We start from the raw sequence: 15919 nt of genomic DNA, 5'->3' as shown, positions 1-15919 counted from the left end.
CACGCCCCAACCTTCCAGCCTCACCTAGGGGGTTTTATGCAGCCATAGGTTCGTAACAACTATTAGCTTAGAATAAGCGCACCCATGAATCTCAGAGTCACTCCTACTATTTGGGCCTCTGACCTTGTCCTCATGTAACAGGTGATCAGCAGACAAAAGGTCCCCTCCTCAGGGCAGAGCTTCGAAAGGCTGAGCTCTTGCATAACCTGAGGGGGTAACATTTGCATGCGCCTCCCCCTTGAAATTTCCTGGGAAACCCACTTAACTTTAAAAGTTCACATTGTTTCAAGTAGTCCTTTGAGGCTCGTAACACTTCCCCAAATTTACATTAGTCATGTCTCCCTTCTAAACAAGTTACATACAGTCCAACAATAATACATGAACATTTGCATTTTTAATATAGTAAACTCCTAAAATACTTAAACTTACTTCAGTAGTGTTCATCCAGGATACTGCTGGAAGTTGCCATTTCTGTCATATGTATATAGGTCCTGATTTCCAGCCTGACTTTAGTTCCATTTTTGTGCCCACTATTCTTTTGAGTGGACATATCTACTGGTTCATTTTCCACCCACAATCAATTGTAAATACACTTGGTCATATACATGCCTAAGATTTGTGGAGGAATAAATTGGACCATCACATATTTGTGCCCACAATTTGTGGGTGCAAGTAGACGGCTAGCTTTTTTTTTTAAAAAGAGGCTATTGTAGTTACTCTGCATAGGAGGCACTTAGCACATGGCAGATTCAGGCTCTCACATGAGTTCAGTTCTCACTGGCTTCTGTGGGAGTTGCATTGACTAAGATCTCAATCCTGCATCTGGCTCCATGTGGACACAGGGCTTTGCATGCATGCAGCCTGTTAAAGGATCAGATCCTAAGTGAGGTCTGAATTAGTCCAAGGATTTGTTGTTCCAATTTGGCAGACGCTGACAGCTAGCTGCAGACAGAATTGAATGGTGCAATCTGCCTGCCTTTTGTACCAATGAACAAGGGAAGTTGGGAATTTAAAAACAAAAAAATCGCTTGCAAACAAGCATCTTTCAATGCTTTAGACCTTTCCCCCCCCTACATGTGATGTACTTACTTAATTGCAGGGGAAAATCCTATTTTCCATCTCCTCATGTGGGGGAGAATGGTAATTGTTAATGGCATGACCTGTTCTTGATTAAAGTGATACTCTCAAGGTTGGCATATCCTAAATTAGACCTACTCTTACATCAAGTTCTAAAGTCCCTGTGATTCTCTGCACATTTTATTTTTTCCAAAACAAATGATTCATCACTGTGTTTTCATTAAAATAAATCACTACCAGCAGCACAGCTCTCTTAACAAGCAAAGAAATATGAGAGAACGTGGGGGCAAGGGCGCCCAAAAGAAAAAAATGTGATAAAAGGAGAGAGATTACTGTCAAGTTTCCAGAAGGTTATGGACAACCATCCTTAAGAAATGAAACACTGTGGGGATAAAAAGGTGAACATGTCCTTTCCATCATAATGAGAAGTACGAATATGTCGATTACATTTCTGGTGTGAAATATTTTTAAAGGCTTTTTCACAAAATTAAAGGACAGGATCAGATGTGAAGAGGGGAAAATGTACTTACTATGGTGGGTTGAATTACAGTAATTGTCCCATGCAAAACTTTGTGGAGTATTATCCTTAATAAGAAATGTTCTTGTAAAAAAAATTGTCCTTAAATCAAGTGATTTATGATAAATGCCATGGGCCATATTTTTTTACAGCTGTTTATATTTTCATAGTAAAATTATATAATCTTTTGTTTGCTAATAACATACATGTTAGGGACTTGATCCTAAAAAGTGGTGTGCCTTCAATTACCATAGGCTTTGTTGGCCATTGAGGATGCTCAGCTGCTCTCAAGAGATACTCAGCACTCCGCTAGATTGGGACCTAAGCCAGTGTCTTTGAAGTTTTATTGTTCACATGATGATAGCTAAGGGGTAAAAATCCTTCTTCCAGACTTGGTTCAGTCACCATTATAATCTAATACAGATCTTAATTCTTTGAGTAAGGTGACCTTTCTTTTTCCAAAATGAAAACTGGAGACAGGCACTGCTTTTTATTCCTGTCATTTCTATCAATTGACAGTAGCGATCTGCCCCTCCTCCTTTCTCTGTCACCGATAACTATCGTACTACCCATGGCTCCTAAGCTTGCAAACTTGGTGTCATTTTTGATTCCTCCTCAAATAGCCACAATCTCCATATGCCTAACTTTGAGCAAAGTTTGGAGAATTCTTATTTTATCTGATCCTGTTTGCCCCTTTCTATGGAAGAAAAATTCCCTTCATGATACTCACACTGTGTTTTGACTAGGGCTGTCAAGCAATTAAAAAAATTAATCGCGCAATTAATCGCGCTATTAAACAATAATAGAATATCATTTATTTAAATATTTTTGGATGTTTTCTACATTTTCAAATATATTGATGTAAATTAAACACAAAATACAAAGTGTACAGTGCTCACTTTATATTTATTTTTATTACAAATATTTGTAATAAACAAAAGAAATAGTATTTTTCAATTTACCTAATACAAGTACTGTAGTGCAATCTCTTTACCATGAAAGTTGAACTTACAAATGTAGAATTATGTACAAAAAAACCCTTTCATTCAAAAATAAAACAATGTAAAACTTTAGAAGATAATGCTGCCCGCTTCTTATTTACAGTGTCACCTGAAAGTGAGAACAGGTGTTTGCATGGCACTGTTGTAGCCGGTGTCACAAGATATTTACGTGCCAGATGCGCTAAAGATTCATATGTCCCTTCATGCTTCAGCCACCATTCCAGGGGACAGGCATCCATGCTGATGACGGTTTCTGCTCAATAACGATCCAAAGCAGTGTGGACCGACACATGTTCATTTTCATCATCTGAGTCAGATGCCACCAGCAGAAGGTTGATTTTCTTTTTTGGTGGTTCGGGTTCTGTAGTTTCCGCATCAGAGTGTTGCTCTTTTAAGACTTCTGAAAGCATGCTCCATACCCCATCCCTCTCAGATTTTGGAAGGCACTTCAGATTCTTAAACCTTGGGTCGAATTCTGTAGATACCTTTAGAAATTTCACATTGGTACCTTCTTTGAATTTTGTCAAATTTGCAGTGAAAGTGTTCTTAAAATGAACATGTGCTGGGTCATCATCTGAGACAGCTATAACATGAAATATATGGCAGAATGTGGGTAAAACAGAACAGGAGACATACAATTCTCCCCCGAAGGAGTTCACTCACCAATTTAATTAACGCATTATTTTTTTAACAAGTGTCATCATCGTGGAAGCATGTCCTCTGAAACGATGGCTGAAGCATGAAGAGGCATATGAAACTTTAGTGCATCTGGCACGTAAATATCTTGTGACACCGGCTACAACAGTGCCATGCGAACACCCTGTTCTCACTTTCAGGTGACACTGTAAATAAGAAGCGGGCAGCATTATCTTCTGCAAATGTAAACAAACTTGTTTGTCTGAACGATTGGCTGAACAAGAAGTAGGACTGAGTGGACTTGTAGGTTCTAAAGTTTTACATTGTTTTGTTTTTGAGTGCAGTTATGTAACAAAAAATACATTTGTAAGTTGCACTTTCATGATAAAGAGATTGCACTACAGTATTTGTCTGAGGTGAATTGAAAAATACTATTTCTTTTGTTTATAATTTTTACTGTGCAAATATCTGTAGTAAAAACAATATAAAGTGAGCACTGTACACTTTGTATTCTGTGTTGTAATTGAAATAGATATATTTGAAAATGTAGAAAAATATCAAAAATATTTAAGATATTTCAATTTGTATTCTATTGTTTAACAGTCCGATTAATTGCAATTAATTTTTTGAGTTAATCGCTTGAGTTAACTGCGATTAATTGGCAGCCCTAGTTTTGACTGCAAAAAATTTTCATCTCTAAAAATGTTCCTGTATTCTATAGGCAACATTAAATGGGCAACTTGCACACACCTCCAACCCAGGCCAGTGAAGGCTACTGCACCCCAGGATTCTCACACATGCCCTACTGGGGAAGGCAGGCAGTGTTAGTACAGAAGTCCACCCCCAGAAGAGGGCAGCTTGAGCTTGCTGTTGGAAATACATGGGATCCCTGCCAGCAGAGAGTGCCCAGAGAAAGCACTGAACCATTTTTGCTCAAAACTTTCCAAAAATAAAGTTATCAGACAGAACAAGTCTAGAATATTGCAGCCCATAGTGGCGGGAAGTTAGAAGGAAGTGCTTCTGCAACCTTGAAGTGCCATTCTGCTCTGGATGGTGACTATGCAAAAATGGCACCACAAACCCTTGAGAAAGACTATGCTTGACTACAGCTGTTTATTTGCTGTCAAATCATCCCACCAGTTTATAAAGACAATAGGCAGAGAATCCCATCAAGCTATTTCCCGGGTCACTTTTCAGGTCAGAACTGTATTGCCACTATAGCATTTACTGCCCACTGTAATTGACGGCTCTGAAACAAATTCAATGTAACCTTTAGACATATGAAACTAGAGCTTGTTTGGCTTTGCCTTTTCTGTTTGCACCAACTTTGTTGAATAGCTAGTTAATAATTTTTTAAAAAAACCCACACAACCTTCTTTCCAGTGGGGATGGGTTGTTTTAACAGCCCTACTTTACATAAAATCATAGGACTGGAAGGGACCTTAAGAGGTCACCTAGTCCAGTTCCCTGCACTCAAGGCAGGACTGGGGGCATGGCTACACTGGAAACTTGAAAGCGCTGTTGCGGGAACCCTCCCACGGCAGCGCTTTGAAGTGTGAGTGTGGTCGTGCGCAAGCACTGGGAGAGAGCTCTCCCAGCACTCCTGGTAATCAACCACCATGAGGGGATTAGCTCCGAGCGCTGGGAGCCTGTTAACATTAGCGCTTTAAAGCACTCAGACTTGCTGCACTCAGGGGGGTGATTTTTCACCCCCCGGAGCCAGCAAGTTAGAGCATTATAAAATGTAAGTGTAGACAATCCCTAAGTATTATCTAGACCAATGTTCCTCAAATGTGGCCACCAGGGGCTTTTCATGAGGCCACGACAGCCTCCTGGGTGGTGATGGGGGGAGGAAGCATCGGCGCCTCCTCCTCCCTCCTTATTGCTCCTGGGTGCGCCTCCCTGCACCACCTCTAGAGAGGGGCACAGCGCTGCAGGAGCAAGGTGAGTTCTTGACCCTGGGGGGAAGGGGTTTGGGTGGCAGGCTCCAGCGGCGGGACTTCAGGAACCTGGCCATGCGGCCCCAGGCTCCAACCACGGGGCAGTGGGTACTGACCCCCCCCCCAGCTTTGGCCATGCGGCCCTGGCCTCCAACTGTGGGGCTTCAGCCTCCAGCCCCTGGTTCCAGCTGCATGGCAGCAGGCACTGGCTCCCGGCTCCAGTCCTGGGCTTCGGCCGTGCAGTAGCAGACGCTGGCCACAGGCGCTGACCCCAGGCCCAGCCGCATGGCAGCGGGCTCCAACCGTGGGGCTTTGGGTGCCAACCCCTGGCTCTGGCTACAGGGCAGCAGGCGCTGACCCCCGCCTCTGACCACAGAGCTTCAGTCGACCTCTAGCCCCCAGTTCTGGCCATGCGGTGGTTGGTGCTGGCCCCGGGCTCCAGCCACGTGGGTCCCAGCCCCTGGCACTGATCCCCTGCCCCAGCTGCACGGCAGCAGGCACCAACCCACAGCTCTGTACCCTGGCTCCGGCCACACGGTGGTGGGAGCTGGCTCTGGGTACCAACCCCTGGCCCTGGCCGTGCAGAAGAGAGCGCTGGCTCCAGCCACACAGCAGTGGGTGCTGACTCCTTGCTCCAGCCATGCACTCCTGGGCTCTGGCCCTCAGCTCCAGGCTCTGGCCCTGCGGCAGCAGGCACTGGCCCTGGGTGCTGACTCACAGCTCTGGCTGCATGGCAGCGGGCTCCGATCCCTGGCTCCAGCCACGCAGTTCCTGTCCCCAGCACTGGGTTCTGGCTGTGGCACTGAGCCCTGGCCCTGGCCACATGGCAGCAGACACCAGGCCCTGGCTCTGGCCACACAACAGTGGGGCTCATCACTCGCCGCTGGCCCCCACTGCCTCCCACAGCCCTGTATCCATCCCTCCTCCCCCTGCCCCGGGACCCTGCTGCCTTCCTGGCCTTGCATCCATCCCCCCATTGCTCCGGGCCGCTGCTGCCTCCCACAGCCCTGCATCCATCCCCCCATTGCCCCGGGCCGCTGCTGCCTCCCACAGCCCTGCATCCAACCCCCCATTTCCCTGGGCCCCTGTTGCCTCCCACGGCCCTGCATCCATCCCACCATCGCCTCTAGCCCCTGCTGCCTTCCCCTTCGTCCCCCCCATCCAGGGCTTAATGGGTCCAGGGGTTTGCTAAGGAAAGTGATATTAACAAACATGCAAGTATCTCTTTTCACAGCAGACTTACTAGCTATTTGTGAAAAATTATACTTGTATGTTTGTTAATATCACTTATCACTTTTCATAGCTGTGATATTAACAAATATACAAATATCACTTTTCACAGCAAGCCCCAGGACCCACTAAGATCTGGATGGGGTGGGGGTGGGGGGCGAAGGAGGAGGCAGCATTATTTTTGTTACCGAGTCTGCCAAAAAACCCTACAAATATACATTACAATGATTTGGGTGTGTATCTGTGCATATTTAATTGTTTTTCCTAAAGTTAATTAAGTATTTTAGGGGAAAAGTGTCAGTGCGGCCACCAGTGAGAGTGGCCACTCTGAGGCCACCAAAAAATTTGTTGCGAGAAACCCTGATCTAGACCATCCCTGACAGGTGTTTGTCTAACCTGCTCTTAAAAATCTCCAATGACAGAGATTTCACAACCTTCCTAGGCAATTTATTCAAGTGCTTAACTACCCTGACAGGAAGTTTTTGCTAATGTCCAACATAAACGGATATTGAACAGAACTCGATCCAGAACTGATCCCTGTGGGACCCCACTCAATATGCCCTTCCAGCTTGACTGTGAACCACTGATAACTACTTTCTGGGAACAGTTTTCCAACCAGTTATGCACCGGCCTTATAGTAGCTCCATCTAGCTTGTATTTCCCTAGTTTGTTTATGAGAAGGTCATGCAAGACAGTATCAAAAGCCTTACTAAAGTCAAGATATACCACATCTACCGCTTTATCCCCCCCATCCACAAGGTTTGTTACCCTGTCAAAGAAAGCTATCAAGTTGGTTTGACACGATTTGTTCTTGGCAAATCCGTGCTGACTTACTTACCACCTTATTATTTTCTAGGTGTCTGCAAATTGATTGCTTAATTATTTGCTCCATTATCTTTCTGGGTGCTGAAGTTAAGATGACTGGTCTGAAATTCCCTGGGTTGTCCTTATTCCTCTTTCTATAGACTGGCACTATATTTGCCCTTTTCCAGTCCTTCCATGGCTTTTCAAAGATAATCGCTAATGGCTCAGATATTTCCTCACTCAGCTCCTTGAGTATTGTAGGATGTATTTCATCAGGCTTGTTCTTTCCCTATTTTAGTCTCCGATCCTACCTCATTTTCACTGGCATTCATTAAGTTAGATGTCCAATTGCTACTAAACTTTTTGGTGAAAACTGAAACATAAAAGTCATTTAACACTTCTGCCACTTCCACATTTTCTGTTATTGTCACACCTGGCTCTGATCAGTGTGGTAGCTCTGTTTCTATGTAGTTGATGTTTGTCAGTCTGGAGCGCGCTCCCTCTCTCACTTCTTCTCCTTGTAATATGAACAATCTCAAGTTACCCAAGATTTGGGGTAGGGAGGAGGAGAGCACTAATATGGGCTAGCAGTTACCTTTCAAACTACAGTAGTATCTTCTGACTGTAGAAAATGCATCCTCAGGTCACATCTACACCGTGTAAATTAATTGTGCATTGGCAAGACACTTTTCTTAGGGACATTTGAATCTTGTCTGTGGAAACCATGGCAATTATTGAAAACCAATTAAATTAATACAGTTAAGTGATAGTAATTGATGTTTGTACTGTGCTTTGAAGATATAAAGATCTGTAAGTATGTTAAGCTCTATAACTAATAGTAACAATGTATGTCATTTGTTTAAACATTTTCCACTGTAAAACCCAAAGCTGTCTTCAGACCCAGACCTCTAGTATTTTACATTCTGCTTCCAGGTTGATGGGTAAGAATTTTTTCCCTGCTGTTTCTGGGGTAAGCCCCTCCCAAATGCACAAGACTTCTGAAGTTTTAACTATCAACAATATTTGTTACTGTGATATTAACACTATCATCTTTCCAGACTCACTGCCTCACTGTAGCAATATTACAGCAGTGATGTGAAAACAAAACCTAGCACCCAGAGTAGATTCAGACTTGTTTGAGCTTTCTAGAGTCAATGTTTGACCCCTGCTTCCCCCTTCCTTCAGATGGGAACTAAGCTGCCTCAGGTCTTTTCATGGAGCAACTTACTTGGCCTCTGCAACAGCTCAGCTGGCATGAGCTGGCATGCTGGGGTACAGAGCCATGGCTGCCCTAGTCCCCATCCACCTGCACAGTGGAGAGAGTAGCAGCCCCAGGGCAGCCACATGAGATGCTTTCTTACTCCCCTATGTGGGGGTGAAATGCAGCTCTTGACTGCCCTGCATCAACAGCAGAATAGCTCCTGTCCTTCCAAATGTTGGGTACGGAGCTAAAGAACAAAGCTGGAGATTGAAGTTGATGATATAGAAACACTTCACTTCTAGCCTACCTCTCCGAAAACCCAGATTGTGCATGTTTGACTCTGCCTTTGCTCTCTGGAAGTAAAATGATCTGCTTAGTGATAGGAATAGACTCCTATTACCTTTTACATTACAAGAAAGAGAATGGTGCTGCCTAGAGAGGGAGGGCAACTTTGAAACATCTGTCAGACTGAAGAACATCTGGACCAAAAGCTAATGGTGCTATGGTTTGCATACATTCCAAATGATGCATCTTTAAGTGATTTAGCCAATAAGATAGCTAATTGTAAAAAATCCTATTTTTATTCTCATTATCAATGCTCTTACATAGCTAAAATTCAGTGACGTGGTTAAAAGCTGACATACGGTTGAACAATAAGCTTTTATAACAAAACACTAGTTTGAATTCCACAGCACATTTTTTCAAATATCCGTGATGATTATAGTTTCAAAAATAACTTATCCTACTGGGCATGGAGGAGGATAATTTCAGAGTAGTTTGCCAGGCTATTGAAAATAGCAACTGATATGCTTGCCTAACGCCTGGGAAGTGTTCTGCTCTGGAAGCCAATTTAAATACCACAAGAAAGAGTTATAATTTTTAGGTGAAAGAAAACAGTATTGTGTATGTTCAAAAGTGCCCCACTTTTTTGTTTTGTCTGTCTATCCATCCATCCTCCATACTCACTCACATGTAATCAATTGATGTATACAACCAGGTCAGAAGAGCTACTTCGTTCTTTTCAGTAGAGCTATTCTCTATTAATTAATTGGACTTGACATTTATAAACAGAAGACATTTACTTGATTAACAGTTTCTCCTTTTGATTTCAATGTAGGATGCCCAATGAAGGGTATGTTATAATAATAATAGATCAATAATGTTCTCATGCATGACAGAGTTGTTGAGATCTTTTTTTTTTCTGTGAAGTCAGATAAAGAGAAATCAAATTACATTCTTACGTCATAATGAAATAAAACAGATCTCCTTACTATTGATGGGTGAAGGGCATTTGGAAAACAGCAGGCACTTCTAAACATGCAGGATGTGTAGGGAACAAAGAGGGAAAAGAAAGACCCCAATCCAGCAAAGCATTTCGGCACACGTGTAACTTTAACTACATGAGTAGTCCCATGGAAGTCAGTTAGGACCAGATTCTCAAAGGAATTTATGCTCCCAACGTTCATTGAAATCGATTTGAGGATCTGGGCTTAATTTTCAAAAGACAATGATGAGCACTAGCTCATTTTTTAGGTCATAAAAATATAGCATCAGGTTTGGGCAAGATGTCAGAATGTGATCAGACAAATACACGATACATGAGCATATTGACTGAAGTATGTGTAGAGGGTAGATACTTCAGTTCCAGTGTATGGCCTTGTCTGCACTAAAAAGTTAGGTCGACCAGCTATCCCGGGTACAGACAGTACTAGCTCAACAGAAGAATTCTTCAGTCAACCTAGCTACTGTCAGTGGGAGAGGTGGATTACCTATGCCGACGGGGGAGCCCCTCCTTGGCATAAGAAGTGTCTACATGGAAGCACTACAGCAGTACAGAGAATGGAACTAATCATGGTTCCATTCTCTCATCTATGAAATCCTGATGTTACTCTACTAGAGTAACTACTGCTGACTGTGGCAGAGGTTCTAAGGGAAAAAATCCTACACAGTAGTATTCTTTTGAACCAGCTGGAAATTGGTACCATCATATTGTTATGCTTCCCCGTGGGTACCGGGGCTGTGAGGCACTTTGCTACCCCCTGGTCTTAGCATGAGGAAGCCTTGTCTGTGTCACCTCCACTGGCCACAGGCAACACAAGCACTCCCCTCTAAGACTATGCATGCCCCCACTCTGATTCTGCAGGTTGGCGATAGGCACACTCCAACCCCCGAGCCCTCTGAGGTCTCCCTGGAGTGTCCACCCCCTGTTCACTGGACACTCAAAGTATTCACAGATTCACTGCTCCCAAAGGAATAGCACAACCCATCTTACCAGGTACACCTCAGACCACTGTTCCCCTTAACACACAGCACTTAGGTAAGTTTATAGTGAAAACAAAGAAATTAATTCAACGAAGTAGAGAGATTTGAGTGATAACAAGTAGAAGTTCTGGAAGAAAATAAATAAAATCAAATCATAACACATTCTAGAACCTAGGCTTAATTAACAAGACCCTTGAGTCTAATAAAGTATTACCAACACTTTCCAGCCACACAGGCTATGATCCCTTTTTCATGAGACAAGCCACACTGTCAGCTTCTCTCCTATGTGAAAAATCTAGACTGTACCTCTGCACTCCCAGGAATACCCCACAATCCATTGTCTTTACTAGTAAACAGGATCCCCTCCTGCTGTTTATTTCTTCCTGTAAATATTGCAGTGGGTATTGGGCTCAGTATGCAAATAGGCCTGCATTGTGAGACTCATAGACTCATAGACTTTAAGATCAGAAGGGACCATTATGGTCATCTAGTCTGACCTCCCGCATGATGCAGGCCACAAAAGCTGACCCACCCACTTTCCCTTAACTCAGCTGTTGAAGTCTCCAGATCGTGATTTAAAGACTTCAAGTCGCAGAGAATCCTCCAGCTTGCGACCCCTGCCCCATACACACATGACCAGACAGAGCTAAGTATCTGCTACCTCCTGTTTGAAAGGAACCTGTTGAAGTCATGTCATCTCTTGGTTATCTGCCTTAACTCCAAGTCTTTGAGAATGTAATTTCCAGCATAGATCTCCAAATCCTTAATTATTATCCATCCATACATTTTGAAATGATTGGGGTGACTAGTGGGCTATTGGCTCTTATTAGAGACCTCACACGCCACACTTTGGTGAACTTAATATGCATATATCTGACCCAGGGGATCCCTATTAAAATCCTATGAATCCCCTTTCCCTCTGCCAGTTGGCACCAAAAGGTTCCTGGGTCACACGTGACTACTGATTATTCTGCATGGTATCAAAAAGATTTGTGAGATTCGAGGCATGGGTGTCCTTACTGTAATTCATTTCAGCAGGGAGCAAGTTTTCAAAATATCGACTTGTGAGTTAACAGTGATAGTACAGTGCTAGCCTTAGTCATTGTGCCTACAGCACAACCATGTTAGCTGCAAGAAGTTTATAGATTGTTCCGGAATGAAAGATTGAGGGCCTGATTCTCTATGGCCTTGTACCTCTGACAGTGGATGTAAATGCTAATTTAGCCCATGCTTAAGTATTTTGCTGACTCAGGGCCCAATGACAAGTCCTTCTGTCATTGCCTTATTTAAACCTTGGAAAGCTGCTGCAATAATAATTAGTTAAATTAAGAATAAGTTCCACATTTGTCATCCTCAGAACACTTTATAAACATTAACTACTGTGAAGCAAGTAGTTTTGATCCCCATTTTACATGTAGGGTAACTGAAGCAGAGAGGTTAAGTGACTTGCCCCAGACCCCACAAAGAGGTAGTGTCAGCACTTGGACTGGAACTCAGGAGTTCCTGGCTTCTAGTCCCATGGTCTGACATCCCCATGTGCTCGGCTTTTCCTGTGCTTGGACCGCAGCTCTCAGTATCTCCGGCTTCATCACCCTCAGCAGCGGGAGACAGAATTGTTATTCATTCTTTACATCAATCAATTTTGATTTTAATATTCCTTTGTCCTTAATCAAGTGGTATGCAGTCATGGCAATTCTCTTAATAGGACTCACTTTTCTAGGACTACCTGTCATAAGAACCTAAGAATTACCATACTGGATGAGACCTAAGGTCCACCACTATTCTGTCTGACAGTGGCCACAATGCTTCAGAGGAAGGCATATGAACCCCACAGTAGGCAGAGAAGGGGTAATGATGAGTCTCTGAACTTGCCAAGTGGGGAAGCAGAGAGGTGTGACATAAATGGGTATTTCTATTCAGACTGCCTTGCTAGTGCTATTTATCTGAAATTATTGGAGATATCTCCTTTGGAAATCCTAATTGTCAGCTGTGGTGTGTTTCTTTTTGGATGCTGCGCGTATCACCACTAAATTTCTTCTCCCTATCTCTGCATCTCTGCTTGAGTTTTTCTAACCAAAATAAGGTGTAGCTGCTTTAGTATCACAGGTGGTGCAGCCCAGCCAGACCAGTTGTTCAAAAATGTTGCCAGGTTAAATTGGCCACAAGTCAGTATAATACCTGCCAAATCATGTAAACAGTTAAACTCTCAACTTCTCACATTCACCACCTAGAAATTGTTTGAAAGGGGAATAAGTCATTGGACATGCAAGCACAAAGAATGCAGGATGCTTAAAATTCCATATCATAAACACTGATACCTCCAGGGCTTAGTTTCAGAGCAGTTCTAGATCTCCATTCACATTGGTAATAGCCGTATGAAACAAGCCAGCTACAATGTCACCAACATCTGCTAAGCCAAATGACCTAATGAAAAAGTACAAAGATATATTTCCCAGGAAACTGCTCTAATCCATAAAGTACAAGAGTAAAATGGACATTCTAGCTCTTGTAATACACACTCCCTGCCGCCCCCGGGACCAGCTGGCTAAGGAGAATGACATTGAAACATTTAGGCATCTCCAGATGTCTGAAATGAGTCTCCATCATACTGTTTATGAGCCACTGAGCTACATGTAGGGCTCCATTCTAAAACTTACCCTATGTGGCATCTGTGCATGGACCAATAGAAACACTGCACTGAGAATTCTAAATGATGTAACATTCATATATGGGACAATTGGGACAGTAAATTTAATCCAGGAGATGTTCTAGTGCCCTAAATGATTCTGTTTGTGTGTGTGTGTGTGTGTGTGTGTGTGTGTGTGGTTTTTCAAACGGCAGGATGCCATAACAGAGGAAAAGCTTCAGAGGGTGAAAGAACGATTCATGTCTGCCTACGATGTCACTGCAGATGGACGTTTACAAATACATGAGGTAAACTCCCAAAATATCTCTTTTTTTGAAAGACAATGAAATTAGAAAATGGATCATGAATAATTGGGACATTGGGGGTGGGGAGGGAGCGGGGACACAAAGATAAGCCAGGTTGTGTGTAAATTTCAAACTGCTTGCTCAAAGTGTAATTTACATGGAAACAACATGTTCATCTTTTATTTGCTGCATAGTGTCACTAGTCATGTAAATTTGCTCTAATCTTTACCTGCCTCTTTTAGCTTGCATATATGATCTTGCCAGAGGATGAGAACTTTCTGCTGCTTTTCCGACGGGAAACACCCTTGGACAACAGTGTGGAGTTTATGCGGGTGCGTGTCTTTTGCTTTCACCCCTTGTACGTTGCTGTCAATTATTCTGAATGGCACCTATAAGCAGACTCTTATTTAAAGTAGATTAGTATATTGGACCTCTGTGGAATTTTGTACAAGTTCATGTTCAGTAAGGAAAACAGTGTTATTTTTGAAGGCTTCATTTTCTTAGCTGTTGAAGTTGTGAACATTCTGGTAGGAATGCTCAAAAGACAGAGATACCGTAGATAGGCTGGATAAAACTAGGGGATGCATATAGTAGATGCTTGCACTTTGCAGACTTTCTTAAAGATACATGTCCATTTTCTCCAGAGATGAAAGGTCTGTAGCAACCCACTGAACAGTTTAACCCTTTATAGAGCTGGGGTCAGATCCTTGGCTTTATCATTTGTGCACTGGACAAAGATCAATGGGGTTTGGCAAAGAAGGTTTTGAGCCACCTTGGTACTGGCACTCGTCCCTGATTCTGAAGATGTCCGTCGAGTTCCAAGGCACAATTTAGAGTGGATTGAGGGATTTGCTAAGTGGCCCTGGGGTGGGGCTGTGGACAGCCAGTGCAATTCTGTCAGTCGGGGAGCACTGGGGTATAGGGATGCCCTAGAAATGCCTCCTTTTCCTTGCCACATCTCTGCACAAGGGGGGCAAGGAAGGAAGCAGAGTGAGAGCCATTATGGCAACTCTAGACCACCCAAGGAGTTCCCCTACATTTGGGGAAATCAAGTGGCCTGATCTACCAGCTTTTGAACAGCTTCACAAATCTGGGGGAGGATTTGGTCCTATATTCTTGGCATTGCTAGCTGCTGCAGAAACACTATATCAGCCTTGCAACACTCATGAAAATTGACCAGCCCAGACAAAATTTACTTGCTTACCCTTTATTGTGATGATGGTTATAGCAAAAGATATTGCACTTGCTCATTAAAATTACTTGCCCACAAAAAACAAAAATACCCCACCTGGGTGAATAGCCAAACAGAATTTTGCACGACTCCTTCATAGACATTGAGCGACTTACTCCTACAGGAAAAGCTCCAGACTAGTGAGAGCTTTTAAAAGCCATTATTAAAAAAAAACAACTTTATTTTTAAATATATTCCTCTACTTCAAAGGCTTGATTTCCAAACTGAATATATAATCTTGATTAACATGTAAATTGGGTGTTTGTGGACACAATGACCAGTTATGCAGTTACACAGGCCAATTACCACTTTGAGTATGCAACCATGATGGCTTTGTGCACAAATTAGGTACAAAATTTTGATCAGGTTCTTGGTCTGATTATATTTTTCCTTTATAGAAAGAGACTGTCTGTAATGAATAGCTGATTGCAGATTCCTTTTTTCCACAGCGTGCTATACACAGTTCTGTCAACTTCAAAATAAGAGTAAAAAACACTGTATGTGGATAATTTTACTTTGTCCATAGTGAATTAAGTACTCAATAATATGGCTACATGCAAATTATGGAACTGAATGAGATCTGATCTAGAGCTGTATGAAACAATCAACTTATTTGATGATTAAGTGCAAAATTAATGTGTTCTTACCAATTTTTCCCCTCCAGATTTGGCGCAAATATGATGCGGATAGCAGTGGATTTATTTCAGCTGGCGAGCTCAAAGTAAGTTATTTTATCCCTCTCTTTGGGCCTGATCTATAACTCACTGAAATCAATGGGAGTCTTTCCACTGGCTTTAGTAATTCCACTGCCTTTTCGTGAGCTTGATAAATGGCATTTTAAAATTGTTCTGTAGCAATCAATCACTCGAGAACACATTGGCTGTAATTGTAGCTGCTAGATCTGTGGTTCTCTTGCATGGTTGTGTGAGGAACTGGCCAGTAGATCCTCTTATTTGTGGACCACCTGAGCTCACCTTTGTGCCCCACTCCTTCCCCCCATCCCTGGGCTTACATCCCTTCCCCCCCACCCCCACCCAAACTCACCTCTGGACTGCTGTGGAGACAAACACCAGAGCACTCCTCCATATC

At 42.9% G+C, this 15919-nt stretch overlaps 1 protein-coding gene across 1 annotated transcript in view; it reads left to right on the top strand.

Moving 5' to 3' along the window:
* The window catches only part of SCGN (secretagogin, EF-hand calcium binding protein), a 48889-nt gene that overhangs the window by 7132 nt on the left and 25838 nt on the right, over positions 1-15919 (top strand). Inside the window, exons 3-5 of the mRNA XM_065399923.1 lie at positions 13510-13602; positions 13842-13931; positions 15495-15551. Coding sequence (XP_065255995.1) covers positions 13510-13602; positions 13842-13931; positions 15495-15551 — 240 coding nt within the window. The remainder of the gene's footprint in view (positions 1-13509; positions 13603-13841; positions 13932-15494; positions 15552-15919) is intronic.

The sequence above is a fragment of the Emys orbicularis genome, chromosome 2 (genome assembly GCF_028017835.1).
Source record: "Emys orbicularis isolate rEmyOrb1 chromosome 2, rEmyOrb1.hap1, whole genome shotgun sequence".
NCBI classification, from domain to species: domain Eukaryota; kingdom Metazoa; phylum Chordata; order Testudines; family Emydidae; genus Emys; species Emys orbicularis.
The sequence above is the reverse complement of the archived record's forward strand: the minus strand, read 5'-3'. Positions and strand labels throughout refer to the sequence as shown.